This window comes from Mercurialis annua, linkage group LG7 (genome assembly GCF_937616625.2).
Source record: "Mercurialis annua linkage group LG7, ddMerAnnu1.2, whole genome shotgun sequence".
In the NCBI taxonomy this organism is placed as follows: Eukaryota; Viridiplantae; Streptophyta; class Magnoliopsida; order Malpighiales; family Euphorbiaceae; genus Mercurialis; species Mercurialis annua.
Window position 1 is genome coordinate 2525895 of NC_065576.1, and position 22870 is coordinate 2548764.

General features: G+C 30.2%; 5 protein-coding genes across 5 annotated transcripts; 4 read left to right on the forward strand and 1 right to left on the reverse strand.

Annotated features, from left to right (window-relative positions):
- Positions 1 to 6481: 6481 nt before the first annotated feature.
- LOC126654733 (probable calcium-binding protein CML41) lies at positions 6482 to 7556 on the forward strand. The gene has a single exon (XM_050348693.2). It carries the CDS (start codon positions 6597 to 6599, stop codon positions 7179 to 7181), a length of 585 nt encoding a protein of 194 aa, XP_050204650.1. The 5' UTR covers positions 6482 to 6596; the 3' UTR covers positions 7182 to 7556.
- A 4707-nt stretch (positions 7557 to 12263) lies between these two features.
- Positions 12264 to 13052, forward strand: LOC126656215 (probable calcium-binding protein CML41). Its single transcript, XM_050350729.2, has one exon. The coding sequence runs from the start codon at positions 12449 to 12451 to the stop codon at positions 12986 to 12988; it is 540 nt and encodes a 179-aa protein (XP_050206686.1). The 5' UTR covers positions 12264 to 12448; the 3' UTR covers positions 12989 to 13052.
- Positions 13053 to 15008: 1956 nt separating this feature from the next.
- Positions 15009 to 16670, forward strand: LOC126655695 (cold-regulated 413 plasma membrane protein 4-like). Its single transcript, XM_050349948.1, has 4 exons — positions 15009 to 15279; positions 15920 to 16027; positions 16128 to 16198; positions 16328 to 16670. The coding sequence occupies exons 1-4, from the start codon at positions 15200 to 15202 to the stop codon at positions 16558 to 16560; spliced, it is 492 nt and encodes a 163-aa protein (XP_050205905.1). The 5' UTR covers positions 15009 to 15199; the 3' UTR covers positions 16561 to 16670.
- Positions 16671 to 16915: 245 nt separating this feature from the next.
- LOC126655693 (lysM domain receptor-like kinase 4) lies at positions 16916 to 19757 on the forward strand. The gene has a single exon (XM_050349945.2). It carries the CDS (start codon positions 17640 to 17642, stop codon positions 19575 to 19577), a length of 1938 nt encoding a protein of 645 aa, XP_050205902.1. The 5' UTR covers positions 16916 to 17639; the 3' UTR covers positions 19578 to 19757.
- LOC126655694 (serine/threonine receptor-like kinase NFP) lies at positions 19663 to 22220 on the reverse strand. Its single transcript, XM_050349947.2, has one exon. The coding sequence runs from the start codon at positions 21643 to 21645 to the stop codon at positions 19813 to 19815; it is 1833 nt and encodes a 610-aa protein (XP_050205904.1). The 5' UTR covers positions 21646 to 22220; the 3' UTR covers positions 19663 to 19812.
- Positions 22221 to 22870: the final 650 nt, after the last annotated feature.

The following is a 22870-nucleotide window of genomic DNA, read 5'->3' on the forward strand; positions in this document are numbered from 1 at the left end:
TGAAGTAGAAAATTATATTATTTTTAAAATAGAGTGTTCCTAATTTTTTAAAATTATTTTGTAATCAAAATATTTTTTTAATTGGATATAGAATTAATTTGCTGTAAAATTAAACATTGAATAAAATTAAAACTGGTGTCGGTTGTCATTGTGTTGGACTCGACTCAATGAACATCTAAAAAGTACATTAGCAAAATTGCTCTATTACATGTGGACAATTTGTTTGGTAGAGAGTCCAATAATTTATTAAGCATGATATAGTATGGAATTCTCTAGGCCACTTTCTATGGTTAAATTTAAAAGTCTGTCCTTTCAAAAATTTAAAGCCTTCTTAATCTTCAAAAGCATGTAATATACAATACATTTTAATTGGCTAATAATATATTCCCTCCGTCCAAAATAATATGCATAGTTTACAAAACACAATTAAATTGTGAATTTCAAATGAGGGTAATATATAAAAATCAACACTCTAAATTGTGACTTGCTAGTAATATGGACAACTATTTGGAACAAATAAAAAAAATGTGGACTATTAATTTGAGACGGGGAGAATAATATGTATACAAGATTAAAAGTCCGTCTTTTCAAAAATTTAAAGCCTTTCTAGTCTTCAAAAGCATATAACATGTAATGGCTAAATGGCTAACATAATATTAGTATGTATATAAGATTAAAACATTCACATGTATGCTCAGATACAACATACAATATTAAGTCAAACTATCAACTGTGGTGCTTTCTCCAGGGTGAAAAAAGTAGTTAATTAAACCAAATTAACCGATTTCATTTGTATAACTAATTTTTTAAAAAGTTTTAAAAATTTGACTGATCAAATTAATTGAATTAACTGAATATCTTAAATTTATTTATTTTTAATTATCATTTTATATTTGTATAGTTTAATAGAGTTAAAATATATAAGCAATTGTCATCAATGAACTTTGCAATTTTGGCAAATTAATACACCGATATTTTTCCAGAATATTTTTACAGAGTTGGAAGCTAGAATTTCCATGTATAATATACTGACACAATGGATTTCAGTATTTGCCACGTAATTTGACACGTTGCAAATTAAATCACGAACTTTAGCGTTGCAATTACAACACTAACTTTAAAATTTTAACAAAGACATGCATCAATTTTTACTTTTTGGCAAATCGAAACACCGTTTATTTTCTAACGTGTCATCCTATGTGGCAGTACCGGTTTCCAACTCAGCAGATTTGTATCGGAAAATAAACGGTTTTTTGATTTGTTAAAAAATGAAAGTTGATATCCGACATTATCAAGTTTTAAAATTTATGTTATAATTGCAAATTACATTGGAGTTCGTGATCTAACGTGCAATTAACCTTTTAATTTTGATTAAATTGATGAATTTTTAATCAAATCAACTGTCTGCTCACTCCTAATTTTCACAAGTTGCTTAACAAATTTTTTGTAAAAAGTTATACTAATAGAAAAGTAGGTAATAATTATGCATATACAATTGAGAGAATCATTTCAATTTATAAATTTGTGTGGCAGAATTAATTAAATCAAAATTTGTTCATAAGACCAAATATATTTTTGTTAGATTAAAAGTTTCGGACTTTAAAAATTAAAAATATATCCGAGCATTTTAATGTAGTTGACATGATTTCTTTTATAATTGGTGAGGGAAAGAGTTTGTGGGAGAAATTGAACCGACAACCTAGGCTTATATCACATGAGTTATAGTTTATTGGTACGTTATTATAATTAGTATGACATTTCTATTGTCCAAAAAATAAAATTGAAAGAAAAATAAAAATAAAAACAAAGTTTGATCTAATTCTTACAAACCCAAAGTGTAGTAAATTATGTTAATTGTTTTCAAGTAAATTGAGTTTTAATTGATTGAAAAAATTATAATTATATATAAAATGAATTCAGATATTTTTATCATTCTATTCAATTTGAACATAGTTGATCTAATTTTAGAAAAAAAAAACTAAATTTATTTAATTTTAAGAAAACCAATCGAATGTGTATAATAACTAATTGCATTTACTCAAATATCCCTTCTCTCGTATAATTGGATCTTGAGTTAGGCAACTAGCCGAAAATAGAGAAAATTAGGAAAAACACTCCATTTTTTAAAATAATAGTAAATTATACCTCAACAAGGAAAAGATAGAGAAAATACTTCACCTTTTTAGCACTTTTATTTTTTTACTCTGAGATCTTTTTTTATTATAATAATATTTATTTTTTATTGTTTTTTACTTTCAGTATTTTATTTTTACTCTAATATTTATATTTTTTTTCAGATTTTCTTCTTCTCTCTCTCTCTCTCTCTTCTTCTTCTTCTTCTTCTTTTTCTTCTTCTCCTTCTCCATTTTTTCTTCTTCTTCATTTTCTTCTTTCTCTTCATTAATTTTTCTTCTTCTTTATCACTCCGTCGCCGTTTCTTTAACAATCCGCCGTTGCTTCGCGCCTTCGCTCCGTCTTCGCTACGCCGTCTTCCCCCTTCTTTCATATTTAATTTCAGCGATTTTGTCTTTACTCGTGGTGATTATTACAATTTATTTTAACTCTCAGATCTACAAAAATTGTTCTTGACTTTTTTTCAGTTTAAGATCTGAAAATCTGCATTAAAAACGATTTTATGATGAAAAAAACAATTTTCTATAGAAAAAACGATTTTCTGCAGAAAACAGCGCCTGATTATCATATCGTTATCACTATGACGTTATCATATCATTATCATAACACTGCATAGAAAAACAAATTTCTGTCAAGAAAAGTGTTTGATTATCATTTCGGTATCATTAACGTTAGCATGTCTGTATGATAATTATCATATCAATATCATAACATTATACGATTATGATAATAGTGTGATATAGTTATGATAATAGTGTGATACAGTTATGATAAAAGATAAATAACGTTTATGATAATAGTATGATAAATTTTATGATAATAATATGATACCATTTGATAATAATATGATAAGGTTATGACAAAGTATGTTATGATAATGTTATGATATAGTTATTACAAAGTATGTTATGATAATATATTGTTATGATAAAGTACGTCATGATAATGTTATGATAATATTTTATGATACTGTTATGATAAAATATTATGATATTGTTTATAAAAACAGGTTATGATAATAGTATGATAATATCTATGATAATGTAATGATAATATCTATGATAATGTAATGATAATATAGTGTCTGATTATCATGTTAATATCACTATATTATCATGTCGTTATCATAACACTGTAGTATGACAACTAGATGATAATGAAGTATGATAAGGTTATGATAATTGGATGATAACGTACGTAAAAGTATAATTATAATAAGATTCATGATACCAGTGATAACTAGATGATAATAAAAATATGATAATAGTATGATAACATGATACCTATATGAAAAAAATTACATAAAATTATGATAACGAGATGATAATGTGAAGATAATAGTATGATAAGATTTTATGATAATAGTATGATGATATGATACCTGCATGAAAAAACATTACAGAAAAATTATGAGAACGAGATGATAATGTGAAGATAATATTATGATAAAGTTTTATGATAATAAAATGATAATAGTATGATAATATGATAACTGCATGAAAGAAAAATTACAAAAAAATTATAATAACGAGGTGATAATATGAAAATAATAGTATGATAAGGTTTTATAATAATAAAAGGATAATAGTACGATAATATTATACATGCATGAAAAACAAATTACAGATATAATTATTAAATAAAAAAATTAAATATTTTTTATACTAAATATATTCAAATATTTTATAAAAAAATTATTTTTTATTATTAACATCCTTTTTAAGTAATTTAAAAATTTAAAAATAAACTATATTAATTTTTATGAAAAAAATTATGATAATATTATTATAAAAATAAAATATTATTTTGAAAAGTTAAATATAAAAGAAAAAAAAGAGATCAGATCATTGAAAAAATATTTATAATTAATTTAAAGAATGAAGAAAATAAAAAAAATAAAAAAATTGAATAAATAAAAAGAAAATGTCAACAAGTAATTTAAAGAAGAAGAAAAATGCCAACAGGTAAGTAATTTAAAGAAGAGCAAAAGTATTAGTAATTAAAAAGAACAAAAGACATATGGCATGCATGTGCAAAGCTGCTGCAAAGAGAGAGTGTGAGAGAGAGGGAGAGATGGCCTACATATATCAAAGAGTATAATTACAATATTTATAACACGGAGAGTAAAATCCAAATAAAATAAAAAGTGTGATGTATTTGTCATGACTTTTTCACATTGAGGTATTATTTCCTATTATTTTCTTTCTTTATGTAAATTTCTAAATCTCTCCCGAAAATAGGCTTCATTTCTTCCACCAATACCTTGTTAGCTAACCTACTAATTAACTGCACTAGCAGCACTACCTAATTATTTTGCACAAAGAACTCAGGACTCGTTTGGTTTATAAATTTATAATTTCAAAAAATATAGTGAGGAAGTCTTAATAGATATTTTTTTCTACTTGATTTACTTAGTAGTTTTCCAGGAAATTGTATTTTAGCTTTAATTATGTAAAATCTAAAGACTATTATTTTCAATAACTAAATAAACTAATTAAATATAGGAAAGTTAAGCGATAATTTTCAACAACATATTAATCGAACACAGGGCCGGCCTTAGATGAATTGAGGCCCTAGGCGGTTAAATAAATATAAATTACATATTAATTGTTTTTAATATAATAATAGATAAGTTTTTATATTATAAGTAATAAAAATATATTGCATGTAAATAAAAATACTAATAAATACATAAAAATTTCAAAATTTAATTATAATTATAAAATATTAATACTCTTTAAAATTAAAAAAATCTTGAACGGACTTGTTATCATTTTTTTATGAACATAAGCTAAAAAAAGATAATTTAATAAAAATATATTTTTAAAAACCAACTTGTAATGAAACTATAATGTCATCAATATTGGATTGAAAAAATACTAAACAAATTATTTATTTAATGTAATTGAAAATTAAATTAAATAAAAAATGACCAAAATAACACAAAAATATAATTAAAAACTTAATCAATTATTTCTATTGTCTAAAAACTTATTAATTTAGCTTACTATAAGAATTTGTAACAAGCCAAATTATTTATTAAGAATAAAAATAATAATTAACTATAAACAATTGTTTAGAAAAAGGATAATTAACTTAAAAGTATGTTTAAAAATAGTTGAGTTAAAAATATATATAGAAAATTGTTTAAAAAAGCAACAAAATTTATTAAGGAAATTTCTATTATATTAGTTTAAGACTTTGGTAAAATTTAAGGCCCTTTAGTACATTTTATTGGCTTACAAAATTTATCAAGATTTGATACCATTTAATAAAATTTACGTTGATATTATCATAAGTCTTTTATATATTACGCTGACAACATTTCTTTATAAAAGTGTAATAAAATATAAAGTGGGCACAAAGATTATGAGGCCCTCATAATGTTGAGGCCCTAGTCCTAGGCCTTAGTGGCCTAGCCCTAGGGCCGGGCCTGATCGAACATTAAGTAAATAAAATTGAGGATAAAGAATTTCAAGACAATTATATTCTTGATTTATAAATTGCATTTACAAGTTCATTCTTAACATACAGATGTTAGAATAACTAATAATCATTTTAAGATCAACAAAACGAGTTGTTTAATCAATTATTTATTAAAATGATTTATTTTATTTTTAATTTTTCCTTATTCAAATATGATAAAATATTCATATCTAAGTATCTACCTACAACTTTAATTAGTCACTTTATTAAATATATTATATTTTTAAAATCGTGTCATACGTATCATCACCTTTTCAATCATTGTTAATCGATTTGAAACTGATGTGGCGCGATGTTATACACACAAATATATAACATCACATTATATCAGATCCAAACTGATCGTGTGTATATTTGAAAAAAGTCCAAAAAATGATGATAAATATAGCACGAATTTAAAAACATAGTATATTTAACAAAGTGGCTAAAATTGTAGTGAATATGTATATTGTATCTTCAAATATTATATTAAGACTGCTTTTTTTTTTATAATTGAATAGGGAAAGCGCTTATGGGAGAATTTGAACCCAACGACGCGACCTTAACAAGTTGCTACCATTTAAGCTACAATTCATTGGAGATTGTTTATTCTAATAATATTATTACTTTTAAATAAAAAAAATAAAGAGAAGAACTAAAGTAAAGAGGAATTTCAAAATAAGTATCAAACAAGAATATATACACACAAATACAATTTGGCAAGTGTAAATTTGAAACAATGTATACATAAAGAAACGTGTAAAGAATAGGTAGATGACACAAACCCTCAATTTTTGGGACCCTTTAGGAAATTGCTATGAAATTTCCATTACATCTATTCTATCTCTACTTGCAGTTACGTTTAGCCTCCATTTTCATTTTCTTGCAACTTCCATGAAACTGCCTGAAACTTCATATATCTTCCAAAGACAAAACCCTAAATTTTCTTCCTATTTAAGCATCACATTTTCTTTGTAAAGTAACTAAAAATATCTCAAATGGCAAAATATAATATCCCAAAACCAAACAAATGGTTCTCCAACAAAGGTCTTAGGTCAAGTCTCACTCGTAGTTCATCAACCCTAAGTTCATCTCCTCCATCTCCTATGTCCCCATGCACGCCAAAAAACAATGCAACAAAGATTAAAGACGAGTTAAAAGAAGTTTTTCGCCATTTCGATTCGGACGGGGACGAAAAGATTTCGGCATTGGAGCTTAGGTCATTTTTTGGTTCGGTTGGTGAGTATATGTCACATGAAGAAGCTGAAACTGTGATCAATGATCTTGATTCTGATGGAGATAAGTTGATGGATTTTAGTGATTTTTTGAAGTTAATGAAAATTGAAAATGATGATCATGATCATGATCATGATCATGATCAAGATGATGATCTTAAGAAGGCATTTGAAATGTTTGAATTGGAGAAAGGATCGGGGTGTATAACACCTAGAGGATTGCAAAAAATGCTTCATCGATTAGGTGATTCGAAATCTTATGATGAATGTGTTGCTATGATTCATGTGTTTGACATTGATGGTAATGGTGTTCTTGATTATCATGAATTTTATCAGATGATGGCATAGTTAATTAATTAATTAAATTATTAGATTAATTGTAAAAATAGGATATATAAATATATGTATATGTATAATGTGTGAAAGATTAATATTATGCAAGTATATGGTGGATTGGTTAATTAAAGAGAAGAAGAAAAAAAGCAAAGAAAGAGGGAATAAAGAGAGATGCTATTTTATTACTATATTTGTTTTGGTTTCTTCTCTTTTGTTTAGGAATTTATTCTTCCATTGCATATATTCAATATAAAAGAAATTGCTTGTGAAATTCAGTACGGAAACAAAGCAATGTATCTATATCTTTTGGGTTACTGAACTTATAAAATGAAAATTTTATTGTACTCCCTCCCTCCCATTTTAATTAAATAAATTTTCTATTTTGGATGTCCCATTTTATTTGAGAACTTCTATTTATAAAATATTTTTTACACTACTTTTCTTTTTTTGCCCTTATCAATTAATGCAGTTTAAAAGCATATTTTTAAAAAGTGGTGAAACATTTAATATAATATGAGAATATAAAAGTAAAATTACTAAAATTTCTTAAACAATGTGCAATGAGAATTATCTCAATTAAAATGGAATAGAGGGAGTATTAGTTGTACAATTTTTTAAAATGTTGCGACGGGAAGTTATTTGCTAAAAATCGACAACATATTGTTGATCGGATTTGTGTTTTCATATCTCTCTACTATGTTATATTTAATTTCAGTGGAACAACGATTTACCAAATTAAAAATTACTTTATCAATGTAGTTATAATCTCATTACCTTTCACATCTTCTTAAGCTAAACATCGATTATATTTCAATTTTTCTTTACATTTCCGATACCTTCATTAAAAGTTTCAAATTAACAATTTTGAAATTCAAAAAAATAAATAATTGGTTACTAATCCATCCAAAAAAATCAGTTGTAAATAGCGTCAAAACATGATCATCGACTGAAGTCACACATTTGGTTAGTAAATTAACTCATTTTCTGATCAATCTTCCATATTTTCATGATGGAACTCAACAAACCTATGCTTAAAAGACTCATCATCGCCAGGGGCGGAACTAGAAAGGGTCGAGGAGGGTTGGCCAATCCTCCTCGTTCGGCGGAAAAAATTTAGAAAGAAAATAGATTCGCACGGCCCCTACAAGGCTACAGTTGCAAATTTACGTATATTCACCGAATTACTTAAATAGCCGAATGTAAAAGTTTCGACCCTTTTAAGTCGGAGTTTTGATTCCGCCATTGATCATCGCTATCTCCACATGAATACAACTGATCATTAGAAAAACCATAATCAGAGTCAGCATCATTTGTCCCCTCTATATATTTTCATCCACAACTTCATCATCTTTCTACTATCCCTTTCAATATCTGTTGCATCATCTTGCTGCAAATCCCCATCTTAATTTATTAAAGCTATAGTCACTATCCTCTTCAAATTCATTCTCATTATTGTTACGTGCACTCGGACGGTCATGTATATAATCTAGCTGAACACAAATTAAACTAGGACTAATCATCTAAAATATTGGCCAAATGTCCTTAAAACCTCCTCTATTTAATCCCTTTCCGACTATAAAACCTCACAAATTTTACATTATTTGGCATATTGCACTTTTCAGTGTAATCCAAGTTTCCAATTTAGAACTATTTTTTATTTTATAAACAAATCATTCAAATAACTAAGTTTGGGGGTAAAATTGTATTCTTTTTCATTCATAAAAATAAAATTAAATCCTTCACATTTAAAGAAACTAATTAAAAATCATAATCGAATTAAAACTAAATGTGAATTCTTAATTAATTTAACTAAATTTAATTCACACAATTAATTTTTTAAATTTTATTAAAAATATAAAAACCATCAAACTTATCTCGACATTAAAACGCCTTCGGCCACCCCGCAACAGTCCGCCTCTGACCCCAAAAACCGCCCATCTCCAATCCAGAACCGGTTCGTTTTCCCCATATGGAAGACGGACCCGACCATATTGAGTTCATCTTCCATGGGGAAGACAAACCAATTGCGGGTCGGAGGTGGGCGGTTCTAGGGTCGAAGGACGGCTAGATCGTGGTTGGAGACGATTTTAATGTCGAAAACACTCATAAAAAATAGTGATAAATTATATTAAATTAAAGGCTTAATCACCAAAAAATGCCAAACCTATACGTGTTGTGTCAATTATAGCCAAACCTGTAAAAATCACCAGATTTAGCCAAACCTTATATGTTCTGTTTCTTTTTTAGCCATTTTTGAATCGAACCGGTTTTTCTGACACCGTGTCGTCCACGTCACCGCCAACTAAGCAATTGGTTGGCATGTCAGCTGAAATATTTAAATAAGGTTTGGCTATAACTGACACAAAATGCATAGGTTTGGTATTTTTTGATGAATAAAACTAATTTTAAAAATTAAATAATTAAATGATTAATTATATTATAATAAAATTCATATATATTTAAAAAATAATATTTTTATTTAACGCTAATTAAAATTAATTTATTTTTACTAAATTTAAATAATTATAATAATTGTTTTTACATATTTGAGGGATATATAATTAATTTAAATTCTAATAAAAACAAAAAATGTCATATTCATCTTAAAATTTATTTTTTTTTAAATTCCAGTCGTCGGTTCTTTAACACCGCCGCCGTTTGAGACCCAATTGTTCGTCTTCCGACGAACAATCTGAGAGTATTATACACAACAAACATACGACAGTGTTCATAAGTCAACTATACACATATAAATATAAAAATAATTACTGAATAGACTGTTTATTTAAAGGACGAGTTTAATTATTTTCTCTTTTTTTTCTTTAAAAAGTGAAGCTCATTGTGGTGTAATCAATATATATCATGATGTTTATAAGCATAAATGCATATGTCATTTTACTCGGCATAGCCAAAAAATTACCTTAATTTATACATAACTATTTTATTTATTACCTAAATCCAGTCATAACAAGATCTCAAAAATATTAAAAATACTAAATCAAGTTCAAAATCATCATAAACATTAAATCCTTTCACCAAATTTAATTCAATATTAATTCCTAAGTAATACGTTAATTCATTTTTTTAATTATATATTCATTAAAATATATTATAATATAAATTTATTAGATTTAATTAGGTTTAATAAAAAAATAAAATGAATTTTAATTAGTATTAAATAGGAAATATTAATTATTTTTAAATATATATAAATTTCATAAATGATATAATTAATTTACTAATTATTAAATTTAAAAATTGGCTTGAATTTAAAATTAGATTTATTCACCCAAAAAATACCAAACCTATATTTTTTGTGTCAGTTATAGCCAAACCTTATTTAAATATTTCAGCTGCCATGCCAGCCAATTGCTTAGTTGGCGGTGACGTGGACGACACGGTGTCTAAAAAACCGCTTCGATTCAAAAATAGCTAAAAAAGAAACAGAACATATAAGGTTTGGCTAAATCTGGTGATTTTTAAAGGTTTGGCGATAATTGACACAAAACGTATAGGTTTGGCATTTTTTGGTGATTAAGCCTAAATTAAAAAATTATTATTATTATTATCATTTAAGTTTGTGGGTAAGAATGAGTTTTTATGCTATTTATAACATTACATGCTATATAGAATATATGCTAAATCTGAAGAAACAAAAAACTCCAAATGAAAAAGAGGCCAATTTAATAATTTATGGTACAATTGCAACTGCAATATGCCAAATAGGATAAAATTGGTGATTTTTTAATGTCGGATCATAAAATCAAAAAGGGGCTAAAGGTGTTGTTTTAAGATATTTGGGCAAAAATATTATATTTTCTTGATTTTTCTATTAAATAACCTCACTTTTTATAATCTTCATTTTAATTTATTTTTAAATTTTCAATTTGAATTTAGCTATTTATTTAAATGAGGGTGAAAAAAAAAATTCAATATACTTTTTATATTACTTCATATAATTATTATATGAAAATCAAATTTTAAAATTTTAAAAAGTGAAGCCATAAAAAAGAAAATCAAGAAAATATAGTATATTTGAATGATTAACCCACTACACTTATCAAAATACTTGCACTACATTTATTTAAATTATTTTAAAAATAATTTAAAATACACATTTTTTTTGATAATTCAAAAAGAGTAAGCGTTTATGGAAGGAAACGAACTTATAATTTAGCAGATTGCTATTTAGGGATGGCAATGGGACGGGGTAGAGATAAGGTAGCTATCGTCACCCCTGCTTAAATGGGAAAATTCCGTTTTTGTTCCCATTTAATTGATGGAGATGAATCCATCCCCATTCTCATGATTTTCCTCATACGCATGGGGATTTCCATCACCTTTTAACTTTCAAATATGATAATTTTTTTGTTTTTAAATTAAAGACTTAAGAGTGTTTTAATAATAATAATTAATATCATTTAATATTACACGAATTATTTAAAAACAAATAATTTATTCTTAATTATAAAAAAATATTATTTTCTATTTTAATATGTATTTATATAGTATTAAAAGATTAAAAAGAATATGAATATGTTAGTTAGTGTTTAGTAGTTCTTTAATTTTCTAAATTAAAACAATAACTAAACACTACACTAACGTAGTTTCAAAAAAAAAAAACTAACATGTATACTATATTTTTTTAATCTTCTAATACTATACAAGTATATACTATATAAATATATACGATATTATATATTTTTATTAATAAATTTATATCAATAAATATATAATTAAATATAAATAGAATTATATATAAAAAGTTAATAATTTTAGATATATACACATCGGGTCCCCATGAAAACGGGTATGGAAATTATACTTTCCGTCCCCTCTCCAACCCTGTGGATGGAGAATGAACTTCCCACATCTCCGTCTCTATGGGGGGATTAATGAGAATTTCCGTCGTATTAGAAGCGGGTCCCTATGGAGAATGGGAAATCCCCCTCCCATTGCCATCCATTTCCAAATCCAAATCCAACTCAAACCGATTTTGATTTTATGTTTGGTTTGCACCATAGGATCACGCTAGCCTGCAATATACAGGAGTATTATAGTGTATAATATGAACAACTTTTAAGAGCATGCTGACTAAAGATTATTGGGAGCACTGGTCAATCAGCTTTATTTATGTCAATTGACTTTATGAAGCTTCCTTGCAATTTCCTTCCACCAAAACCAAGAATTTTTCAACCATTCTTTAATCGACACTTTCACAATTCTCATTATTATCGTTACAACTTCTTGAAAACATTCAAGAAACTTGTAATTCTTTAATGGCCACTGAAAAACCACCCAAACGGCTCTCTTTCAAGAATCTCCGGCTGATTTTCAAGCCTCTCCGACCAACAAAATCGAACCATGTTCCTACAGAAACCAACTGCATGGTTCCAAGAAAAGACGACGACGACGAGGAGCTACAAAAAGTGTTCAGTCACTTCGATGGCAACGGAGATAAAAAGATTTCAGCACTTGAAATTAGGGCATACTTTGGCTCCATGGGAGAGTACATGTCGCACGAGCAAGCTCGAGAAGTGATCAAAGAATTTGACAGCGACGAAGATAATCTGTTGGATTTTAACGATTTCTTGAAGCTAATGAAGAAAGGTGACGAGAAAGAAGATTTAAAGAAAGCTTTTGAAATGTTTGAGATGAAAAAAGGAGACGGATTCATAACTTCGAAAGGCTTGCAAAAGATGTTGAATCGATTAGGTGATGACAAATCGCTAGATGAATGTGTTGCTATGATTAGGGTTTTTGATACTAATGGTGATGGTGTTCTTGATTTTCATGAGTTTTACCAAATGATGGCTTGACTTTGATTTTGCTTCTTTAACTAATTAACCATTAGCCCAAGGCTTGCACGAATTAATTTTCGAAGTTCATAGTTGTGTAGATTACTTCGGGACGTTTTTGTTTGATTTTCTTTAGGGCCAAATGTATTTATCTAACTATAGTTATGGCTCGTTTGTCAAATAATCTATAATTTTATCAGTTTTGCTTTGTTATCTTTTAAGGTAATGTCAAATATATATGCATAGTTTGCAATTAGTGTGACGTGAATAGAATTAATAAAATTAATTTTATCGTGCCAACTCTAAATAAATTTGAAAAATAGTGTAACCAAGTTGGTAAAATATTAGAATCGCAATATATATGATAAAGGGGCTATAATTATTGATAGAAAAACAAATAATATTTTATCTTTTTTAATACTCCCTCCGTCCCGTTTAAGAAGTCTCATATTCTATTTTGGGATGTCCCATTTAAAAAGTCCCATTACTATTTTTAGAATATTTTTCCATTGAATACCCTAATTTACCCTTATTTTAGTTATCTTAAAAGAGCTCTATGGAAAATTCCACTATCATTAATAGGGGCAAAACATGAAAAAACATGAAAAGACAAGAATAATAAATGTTTTCTTAATCTGTGTGTAAAGTCAAATGAGACTTCTAAAGTGGGACGGAGGGAGTATATTTTTACGATAGAATATACTCCCTCCGTCCCATTTAAGAAGGGACATATCTTATTTTTATTTGTCCCACTTAAGAAGGCCATATCGTGTTTTTTTGTGCCAATTTATATGAATTTTCCTTTTTTACCCCCTTTTCTCTTTCCATAATTAATTACTATTAGTTTATACACAAAATACAACACTATCATAAATAGGGGTAAAATAAGAAAACACTATAGTAGTTAATGCTTTCTTAATATATGTAAAAAAGTCATTTGTCCCTTCTTAAACGGGACGGAGGGAGTAATAATTTTCAATCTTTATTACAATGAGATGCAATAATTTGAGTGAAATTTAACGGTCAAGAGAGTGTAGTTTTGAGAGTAGAAATGCAAATTAAATAACCAAGCAATGTTGGAACTAATCAGGCACAAAAAAAAAGTTTGATACGCAACGATTCTTTTTTATTGCCTTAGTTTGCTTGAAATAGCTCAAATGGTATAAGCGCTAGACAGCAAACTGCTAGGTCGTAGGTTCAATTCCTCCCACAAACGCTCTCCCTCCTCAATTATCAAAATAAAATAAAATATATAATTGTATTTTTTATAGTATATATTAATGTTGAACATTAGCAGCCTTTCATATTTTTCAACTTATCCATACATGATAATTCTCACGTATTTAAAATTTATATAGTTTATAATTGACATATTAAATCATTGGATATGTATATTTTATGTAAAATACATAGAATTGTACAAGAATATACCATAAGGAATATACAATTTCAGCATAAAAATAAAATAAAAGAAGTAAAATCTTTTTGTGTAAGTAAATTTTAAGTAATATACAAACTTCACCAAAAGCTAAAAGGGTTAGTAATGATATGATTTATATATGTTTTCAATTTTTTTACTCTTATGTTATATTTTAATATACTCTATTTGTTGTCAAATATATTAATCTATCATTAAAAATAAAAACAAAAGACTAATATATTAGTTAAAATATTTTTTTGTCAACTTTAGAAATTTATATATAAATATATTAATTATTTTAAATGAATGTAACATTCTATTTGATTATAAGTATCTGATCATTCATAAAAAAATATCTGACGATTATAATGGTGTCAACTAATTCAAATCTGAGCTGAAATGGAAATATATTGCAAACTTTAAAGAAATTAATAGTAACAAAAAAGAATGGGCCAAAATAAAAACTAAACAAGACCTATACACGGCCCATTTCTACGTGGTAGATTCTAAATCCACATGCGTGCCACGTGTAAGACTGTTATGCATGGCTATTGGTTGACCAAAAGTCAAAAGCATATTACAGTTAATCATCACCCAAATTAGCATTAAACATAACAGTAATCCAAAGTTTCTTTAATTACTTTTACAGCATACTAAAGTAGAAGAACAAGAGGCAAAGATTGTCAAACATGGATCAAAATTTACCATTAAGATTGAATCATTAGGTGGTATAAGTATAACAAATTAAAGTTGAAGAATTTAGAATATTACTGATCTATAATTAAGTTGGTTGACTTCAAATCTTGTTCATAATGCATCATCATTTTATTGAGCTGTTGAGATCTAACAAAGCTACTGAATCCTTTCAGTGGGGAGGAACTATATCTTCCATGTGAGTGAGCTTTTTGTGAAATAGTTTATTAGTTATTGATTCTGTTCTTAACTGTAATTTTTGTATAATTCTTGTTTTCAAGTGCTAATTAGTTGATTAATTGTTAAGATATTTAAAGAAAATTAGGACAAGGTTATGTCTTTTGTCTGTTTTATTGGGTTGTCTTTATTTTTACATGTTTTTGATTTTTTTACTGTGTACATGTTTCTGGGACTTGGATGGATGGTTTATTTTGTTTTAGTTTAGCTGAATTGGTTTTAGATTATTAGTTACTTCACTGGAGTATGTTTGACACAATTTAGTATGGAAAGTAGGAATTAGTTGCATAGATTATGAACTTTTTGTAAGAATAAATGAGTTATAAGGTGGATCAGGCAGTAATTTTATAGGTTTTCTATTGGGAAACCGGAAACCGGATGTCGAATTTTTATTATTTACTGAAACGGCCACAAAAATTTTGTATGGTAAGTTGAGAACGTTGGGGAAACACAGCTTCCTCAAGGTTTTCGTGCTACTTAGAAGAAGAGCTTAGTTGTTTGTACGGAATGGACTTGAATGCCATTCAATTGGTACTTTTATTTTTGAGTATATCTTATTTTAGCATTTTTCGTGTTTGAGTATTGTTTGGTTTATGGTACAGATTCTTGTTGATCCTGAATTGGACAGGGAGGAGATCAGCATTGCCGACTACTCTTTTAACCTTGTATCTGTTTACGAGTTTCCCAACTGTATTTTTCGAAATCTTAAGGTTTTTCTCAAGTTCTATAGTATTATCATGTCTTAATTGTATTTGATCGGAATCTAGTTTATAACTGCGCATACTAAAACTTACTAGTGTTTTTATTCAGAGGACAGTTCGGCTATTGGATTGCGTTTCTTGCTGTTGCCGCAAATCTATTTTTTCCTGAAACCTTTCCAGGTCAGTAGTTCTTTTCCCTTTAGATATCGAATAATCAACTAATCGTTCCGCTGTTGGTGCTTTAGCTGCATTTTGAACCTTGAAAGCTTAATTGTTTGATTAATTCTTGTTGATGATAACTATGAACAGTTTCTCGCTTCATATTGTTTGTGGTCATACCTGAATGGCTGGCTAATGGACTGCGCAATAGCATTGCTGGTGTTATCCTTTGTCTCATATTATTAGTTTCGCTTGGGATGGTAGAGCTTCAAGAAACTGGACAATTAAGGAGTCGTGACTGTAATATGCGTTGCTTTTTCTATGGTCTAGGTCTAGCTTGCTTGTTTCTGTTCACAGTATTGTCGCTACACGTAGTCACTTAGAACCGAGGTTAATTAATTTCCGTAGGTAAGGGTAACCAAAACCACTTTGCGCCTTTCATCTTGATCCTGACTTAGGGATGTGCAATGTTAAACAGATTCTGTTGATCGCATCCCTTACTGACTTATAAGCCACTCTCAGTTTTTTTCACTAGCTGATTGATTTAGTATTAATGTATGAAAATGTCATATGCTCATATCGTTTAAAAACGAAGATAAAGTGAAACCGGGGTGAAATGAATTTACGATTGTCAAACTATAGTGATTTTATATAATGGTTACCGATTTTCATTTCCTTAAACTTGGGTAATTAGTCATCCCTATTCTCAAAAACGACTATCACTAGACTTGCATAAGCGAAATTTGGTCATCAAATCGTACGAATTTAAAAGTCAATATATGTACAAACATATAGTTGGTACCCGCAAAAACAAATTAACCCGTGAAAACTGAGCGGTTCTACCAGGTCGAGTGGCTACTCGATAGTTAGGAGTTCTGTTCCGGGCATTGTCCTTCTCTGTTAAAAAAACTCTCCATAAAGTGCATCTTTTAGGCAAGTCTCCTATGGGTTGCATCAGACGTGTGCCTGGGGTCATAGGTAGTTTACTTTCAAAGTCAAAAATGGTGGCTCATTATCTGTCTCTATCAGTTGATAACAACATCAGTTGGTAGGGGTGTTCATTCAGTTCAAATCGGATAGAACCGAACCCAACCGATTTGAATTTTTATTAAAATAATCTAAATTAATGAAATAAAAGTTTTAACTATCCGAAAATTGGCTTAAAATAACAAAATTTGAAGCCGAAAATCAGTCCGGTTCGGGCGTTGTAAAGTCAACTTCCAAAATTCCACGTTATATAATATATATTCTTAAAATCCTTTCAATTCAAAGACTAAAATCATGCTTGGAATGTTTCAGAAGACTTTATAAATAATCTCTGGTCAACTTCATAGCTTTCATGTTCATATATCTTCTATGAAACTTCCTTGTCAAAAATTCAACGTTTGATGCTTATTCAGAATCATTAACCTTTAATGCTCTCACCAGAAACATTAGATCTTGATCTTGTTGTCACTTCAGAATGAGATTCATTTCTATTTTCTGTCTCTCAATTCTTGGATTCTGCTCATTAATTCAAGCTCAGCAACCTTATGTTGCAAAAGCTGCAACAAATTGTTCGAATACAGCAAATTCAGCTCTCGGATATTCCTGTAACGGCCTCAACCCGACTTGCCAAGCTTACCTCACTTTCCGATCCCAGCCTCCTTACGACACCGTTTCTTCCATAGCTACCCTGTTAGGCTCTGACCCGACTCAGCTTTCTGCAATAAACTCCGTTTTTGAAACTGCGTCGTTTGATTCAGACAAGTTGGTGATCGTCCCTGTCAGGTGCTCGTGTTCGGGTAAATACTATCAGGCTAACACTTCTTATATTGTTCAGTCTAATGATTCTCCTTTCTTGATTGCTAATAATATTTATCAAGGTCTTTCGACCTGTCAAGCTATTAATGATCAAAACCCGAGGGGGACTGTTGATATATTTCCTGGTGAATCACTGGCTATTCCGTTGAGATGTGCTTGTCCGACTAAGAACCAAACGGATTTAGGCGTCAGGTATTTATTAAGCTATGTCATCACTCGGGGTGATACGGTTTCCGGCGTTAGTGTAAGATTCGGTGGAGATACTGGTCGGAGTCTTGATGCAAATGGACTTAGTATGGAAAATCCCACTATTTTTCCATTCACTACACTCCTGATACCTCTAGAGATGGCGCCGACAAGTAGTCAAACGGTAACGCCGCCTCCTTCTCGAGCTTCACCGCCACCTCCGACACCAACTACTAACTCCTCCACCAGAAGGCCGAGAAATAAAACATGGATCTATGTCGCTGTTGGTGTTCTTGGAGGAATTGCCTTTACACTTGGCACTGGTACCGTTGTTTTCTTTGCGTTATTTCGTAAAAGTAGAAAGAATTCGAATTTGATTAGTGGCTCTGAAAGCTTCGAGGCGCATGGGAAACCGTTCAACAAGAAGTTAAATGAAGAATCTCAGGATTTCTTGGACAGTATTTCTAGTATGGCTCAATCCATTACTGTATACAAGTTGAAAGAACTTGAAGCTGCAACGGATAATTTCAGCCCGAGTTGCTTGATTACGGGATCTGTTTATCGTGGCTCTATTAATGGTGATTATGCTGCCATCAAGAAAATGAATGGTGATGTGTCGAAGGAGATAGATTTACTAAACAAGGTCAACCATTTTAACCTTATTCGTTTATCCGGTGTTTGTTTCAGCGATGGTATTTGGTATCTTGTTTACGAGTATGCTGCTAATGGAGCGCTGAGTGATTGGATTTATAACAGCAACGGAAAATTCTTGAGTTGGATACAGAGAGTACGAATTGCTTTGGATATTGCGACAGGGCTTAACTATCTACACAGTTTTACGAATCCTCCTCATGTTCACAAGGATATAAAAAGCAGTAATGTTCTTCTTGATAGCGATTTCCGGGCTAAGATCACGAATCTCACTATGGCGAGATCAACGGAAGGACAAGACGGTGAATTTGCTTTGACACGGCATATTGTGGGGACAAAAGGTTACATGGCTCCTGAGTATTTGGAAAATGGTCTTGTCTCCACAAAGCTTGATGTCTATGCATTTGGTGTTGTTATGCTGGAGATAGTTAATGGAAAAGAAATTGCTGCTTTCTACACAGAGGAAAATGTGAATTTATCCGATACGATAAATCATGTTCTTTCCGAAGAAGATGAACAAAAGAGTCTGAAGCAATTCATTGATCCTTCTTTGGAAGGGAAATGTTCTTCAGAAATCATCGTGTATATGTTGAAATTGATCGACAGTTGCTTGAATAAAAATCCAGCTGATCGTCCTTCTACCGATGAGATTACTCAAGCTCTGTCAAGAATCTTGACTTTTTCACTGAGCTGGGAACCGTCAAACACCTCAGGATACCAGAGTTTTAGCAACAGCTCGACAGAAATGTACTCGAAATGAGAATCTCTCAGCTGTTATTGTAAGTTCCTTTTGTAGAGTGTTCTTGTTCAAGAACTGTTTTTTTTTTTCTGGCTTACAACTCATGTATAATTTAAATAATATAGAGTACCGTTCTAAAATCAAAACCAAATATTCATTTTACATGCAATTAACAGAATTTATCACACAAAAAAAATCAAATCAGGTTTCTTACATGAGATTTGAGCATGAAGAAATCTAGTCAGACGTGACTAAATCAACGAGCTATAACATGACTAGTTATCTGAAGATCTTCTTCTGCAACCGCGGAAGTCCACGACTTTTCAAATGTCTCTGAACATGATTGTGTTAGAACTGTGAGGTTGAAGACAATTTCTGCCATGCTCGGCCTTGCAGAAGACTTCTCGAGTGTGCACACCCTCGCCAAGTTTGCCAAACTCAAGGCACTCTCAATTGGATAAAAGTTCTCCAATTTCGGATCCATCCACTTCTTTAGTCTCTCTGCTCTTTTCTCCGTATCCTCCATAACACTTTTCATTTCCTTACACAACAAGACAATCTCAACATTTTCTTTCGTTACCATGCCTTTCTTTCCGCAGAGCAACTCTAACAGAACAACTCCAAAAGCGAAAACATCAGCTTTTGGCAGCATAGAGTCTGTGGCTAGTTTAGCCACTGAGAAATTAGCTATCTTTGCTTTAAACTTCGAGTCGAGAAGTATATTACTTGTTCGTATATCCATGTGAACGATGCTTGGTTGAATATGTTCATGCATATATTGCAGCCCACTGGCCACATCCACTGCTATTTGCAACCTTTGACTCCATGAGAGGAAAGCTGAAGAGGACGCGGACTTGAGGTGTAACCACTTGTCCAGAGACCCATTTTCCGCATATTCATACACTAAGAAGGAAACACCATCTGCGTTGGACGATATTCCCATCAATTTCACTAGATTTCCATGATTTACTTTCTGCAGAATCTTTAATTCCCCTGTGACATCTTCCGTGGTTTTCTTAACTGCTAAGACCTGTCCTTTGATGTTGGCTCTATATACTGATCCACCTATCCTGCAGTGTTCATGTAGGTGTGAGGTACCAGCCATTATCTCGATCAGATCGTACATGATTGGCTTGCCTAAATAGCCTGAAACCCCTGGAAATAGCTTATCTTGTATAATCTTAGGCTCAAAACTCGGAATTTTCTTGATTTCTTTTGTTTGAAGTAGAACTGCAGTCTCTAAACAGAAACTGTTAGTCGACTTCCTCTTCTTGTTACATGAAGACTGAGAATAAACCAGAAAAGCCACAAGAAGAAATACCAACAGAGAACCTGCTACGCTCATAATTATGATCACAGCATGATGTTCTTTTCTTTGAGGCGGAGAAGGAGATGGTTGCAAGAGAATCGGCAACTGAGTTACAGGGATCAGCAGCGGCTGATTCACTGCAGCAGTAAAGTTAGAGTAGTTGTTCTGCATTACGATATCATGTGGAGATGCATGAAACTTAGCACCAACTTTGAAAACATCATCAGCAGGTTGCCACACGTAAGTAATAAGAAACTGTATTCCGTTCGTCGTCTGTTCCTTGGAAGGGCACTTACAAAACAAAGGAAAAATTACCTTGTCACCAGCATGCAGGAGGGTTGGATCAAAGTCGGGGTTGAATGATTCCACCGCTTGCCATTTCGCAAGATTCTCGAAGTAAGTGGTCGAAACAAAGTAAAAGCTATCACCATCCTTGATCTGGTAAGTGATGTTGGCGAAGGAAGTGTTTCCTGTGCAGCCACACGTTACAGGTACAAGTAAGAGCTGATTCAGAATCAATGGCGTGTCCTCAGATACCAGGTTACTAGCAGTTGCTATCGACAGACGACTAACACCAAATAGATCAGATAAGTTTCCTAGACTCAAGAAGTTCGGCGGTCGAGCATAATAAGCAACATAAGTTTGGCAAGTCGAATCCGAAGAGCAAGAAAAATTAGTGCCTTGTGGTGATTGTGCCGTGACATACAAGGCGAAAATGAAGTTAAGCAAGAGAAACACAATCTTCCACAACGAAAGGCGAAATCTTAGAGAAATTGCCATTTCTGAAAATGATTAGGCTTTCGAGTTGTTATTATATATTTCAGTTGCAGAATCTCACTTATGGTTAATGCAAAAGCCGAAAAATGCTAGTTTGGAGCTATCAATCTAAATAAAATTCATATTCTATTAATGAAGATATGAGAAGCTGTCTCTACCTAGACTTATTCATGCAATTATTATCTCCTCCTTGATATAGACATTGTAGAATATCATGCATTATTATATGATGCCATGACAAAGTCATATATAAAAGTGAATTACATGAGACAAGAATTAGCTATTCTTATGCTAAGTATCTTTGATAGGGATCAAATTGTTTAATACAGCAAACAATCAGCAGGGACGGCAAGCAGTCATTTTTTTATTAATCTTATTTTTTTATATATCAGCTGCCTAATGTTTGGCAAATAACTAACTATATATATGTTTTTACAAAAAAAACTTATCTAAAATGGGTGTATTTTCACAGTTTCACTTAACTAATGTTCTTGTCTGATTAAAATCAGAGCTTTGGAGTGCAAGAATTTTGGACTTATTTTCTAGGCGGACAGAACTTATTTCTAGCTTTTCATTAAGCTAACACATAATACACATAAAGACCTGAATCATTGTGTCGTATACTATAATTCTGAGCTTCCAAATAACTTTTAAAACAAATTTGACAAGTGGCACTTCTGAATTCAGACATGTGGATTAAGGATGAATTATCTTGCTTATATGGCCTGAGTTAGTTTGTTCAAGCTAATAAAGATAATGAAGCCTTTACTGATTTACTGTAGCCTCATTATTTAATAGATCCCGTCAAAAGTTCTAAGCATTTTTTAATTTTTTTATCAAAACAATGTCAAAATTAACAGTAAAATGAATTTGATTAAATATTTGTGGTCCAAATATTTTGCATTATCAAAGATAAAATTTGGGGACAGCTCCACACTAGGTGCTAAAGAAATTGGGGAAAGCATCCGGTGGTTCTCATCCAATGCTTATTAAAAATTTATTTTGATTAAGCTCTTTAATTAGAAATAATATAATATAATTGGAAATAAAATTTATTAATATTCCACCATTAATATAACTTAGATTGAATTAAATTATTTAATTTAAAATATATATCAATAAATTAAATTTTATAGCTTATTGAAATAATAAATTATAATTAAATTATAAAACAAACTCTTCATATTCAAGAAATTATAAAAATCCTTTAAATATCACAATCATAAAA

Coding starts and splice junctions, on each gene's coding strand:
- LOC126654733 (XM_050348693.2), top strand. CDS start 6,597: ATGGCAAAATATAATATCCCAAAACCAAACAAATGGTTCTCCAACAAA.
- LOC126656215 (XM_050350729.2), top strand. CDS start 12,449: ATGGCCACTGAAAAACCACCCAAACGGCTCTCTTTCAAGAATCTCCGG.
- LOC126655695 (XM_050349948.1), top strand. CDS start 15,200: ATGCATCATCATTTTATTGAGCTGTTGAGATCTAACAAAGCTACTGAA. Junction 15,280..15,919: donor GGAGGAACTATATCTTCCAT/GTGAGTGAGCTT, acceptor TTTATGGTACAG/ATTCTTGTTGATCCTGAATT. Junction 16,028..16,127: donor GTATTTTTCGAAATCTTAAG/GTTTTTCTCAAG, acceptor GTTTTTATTCAG/AGGACAGTTCGGCTATTGGA.
- LOC126655693 (XM_050349945.2), top strand. CDS start 17,640: ATGAGATTCATTTCTATTTTCTGTCTCTCAATTCTTGGATTCTGCTCA.
- LOC126655694 (XM_050349947.2), bottom strand. CDS start 21,645: ATGGCAATTTCTCTAAGATTTCGCCTTTCGTTGTGGAAGATTGTGTTT.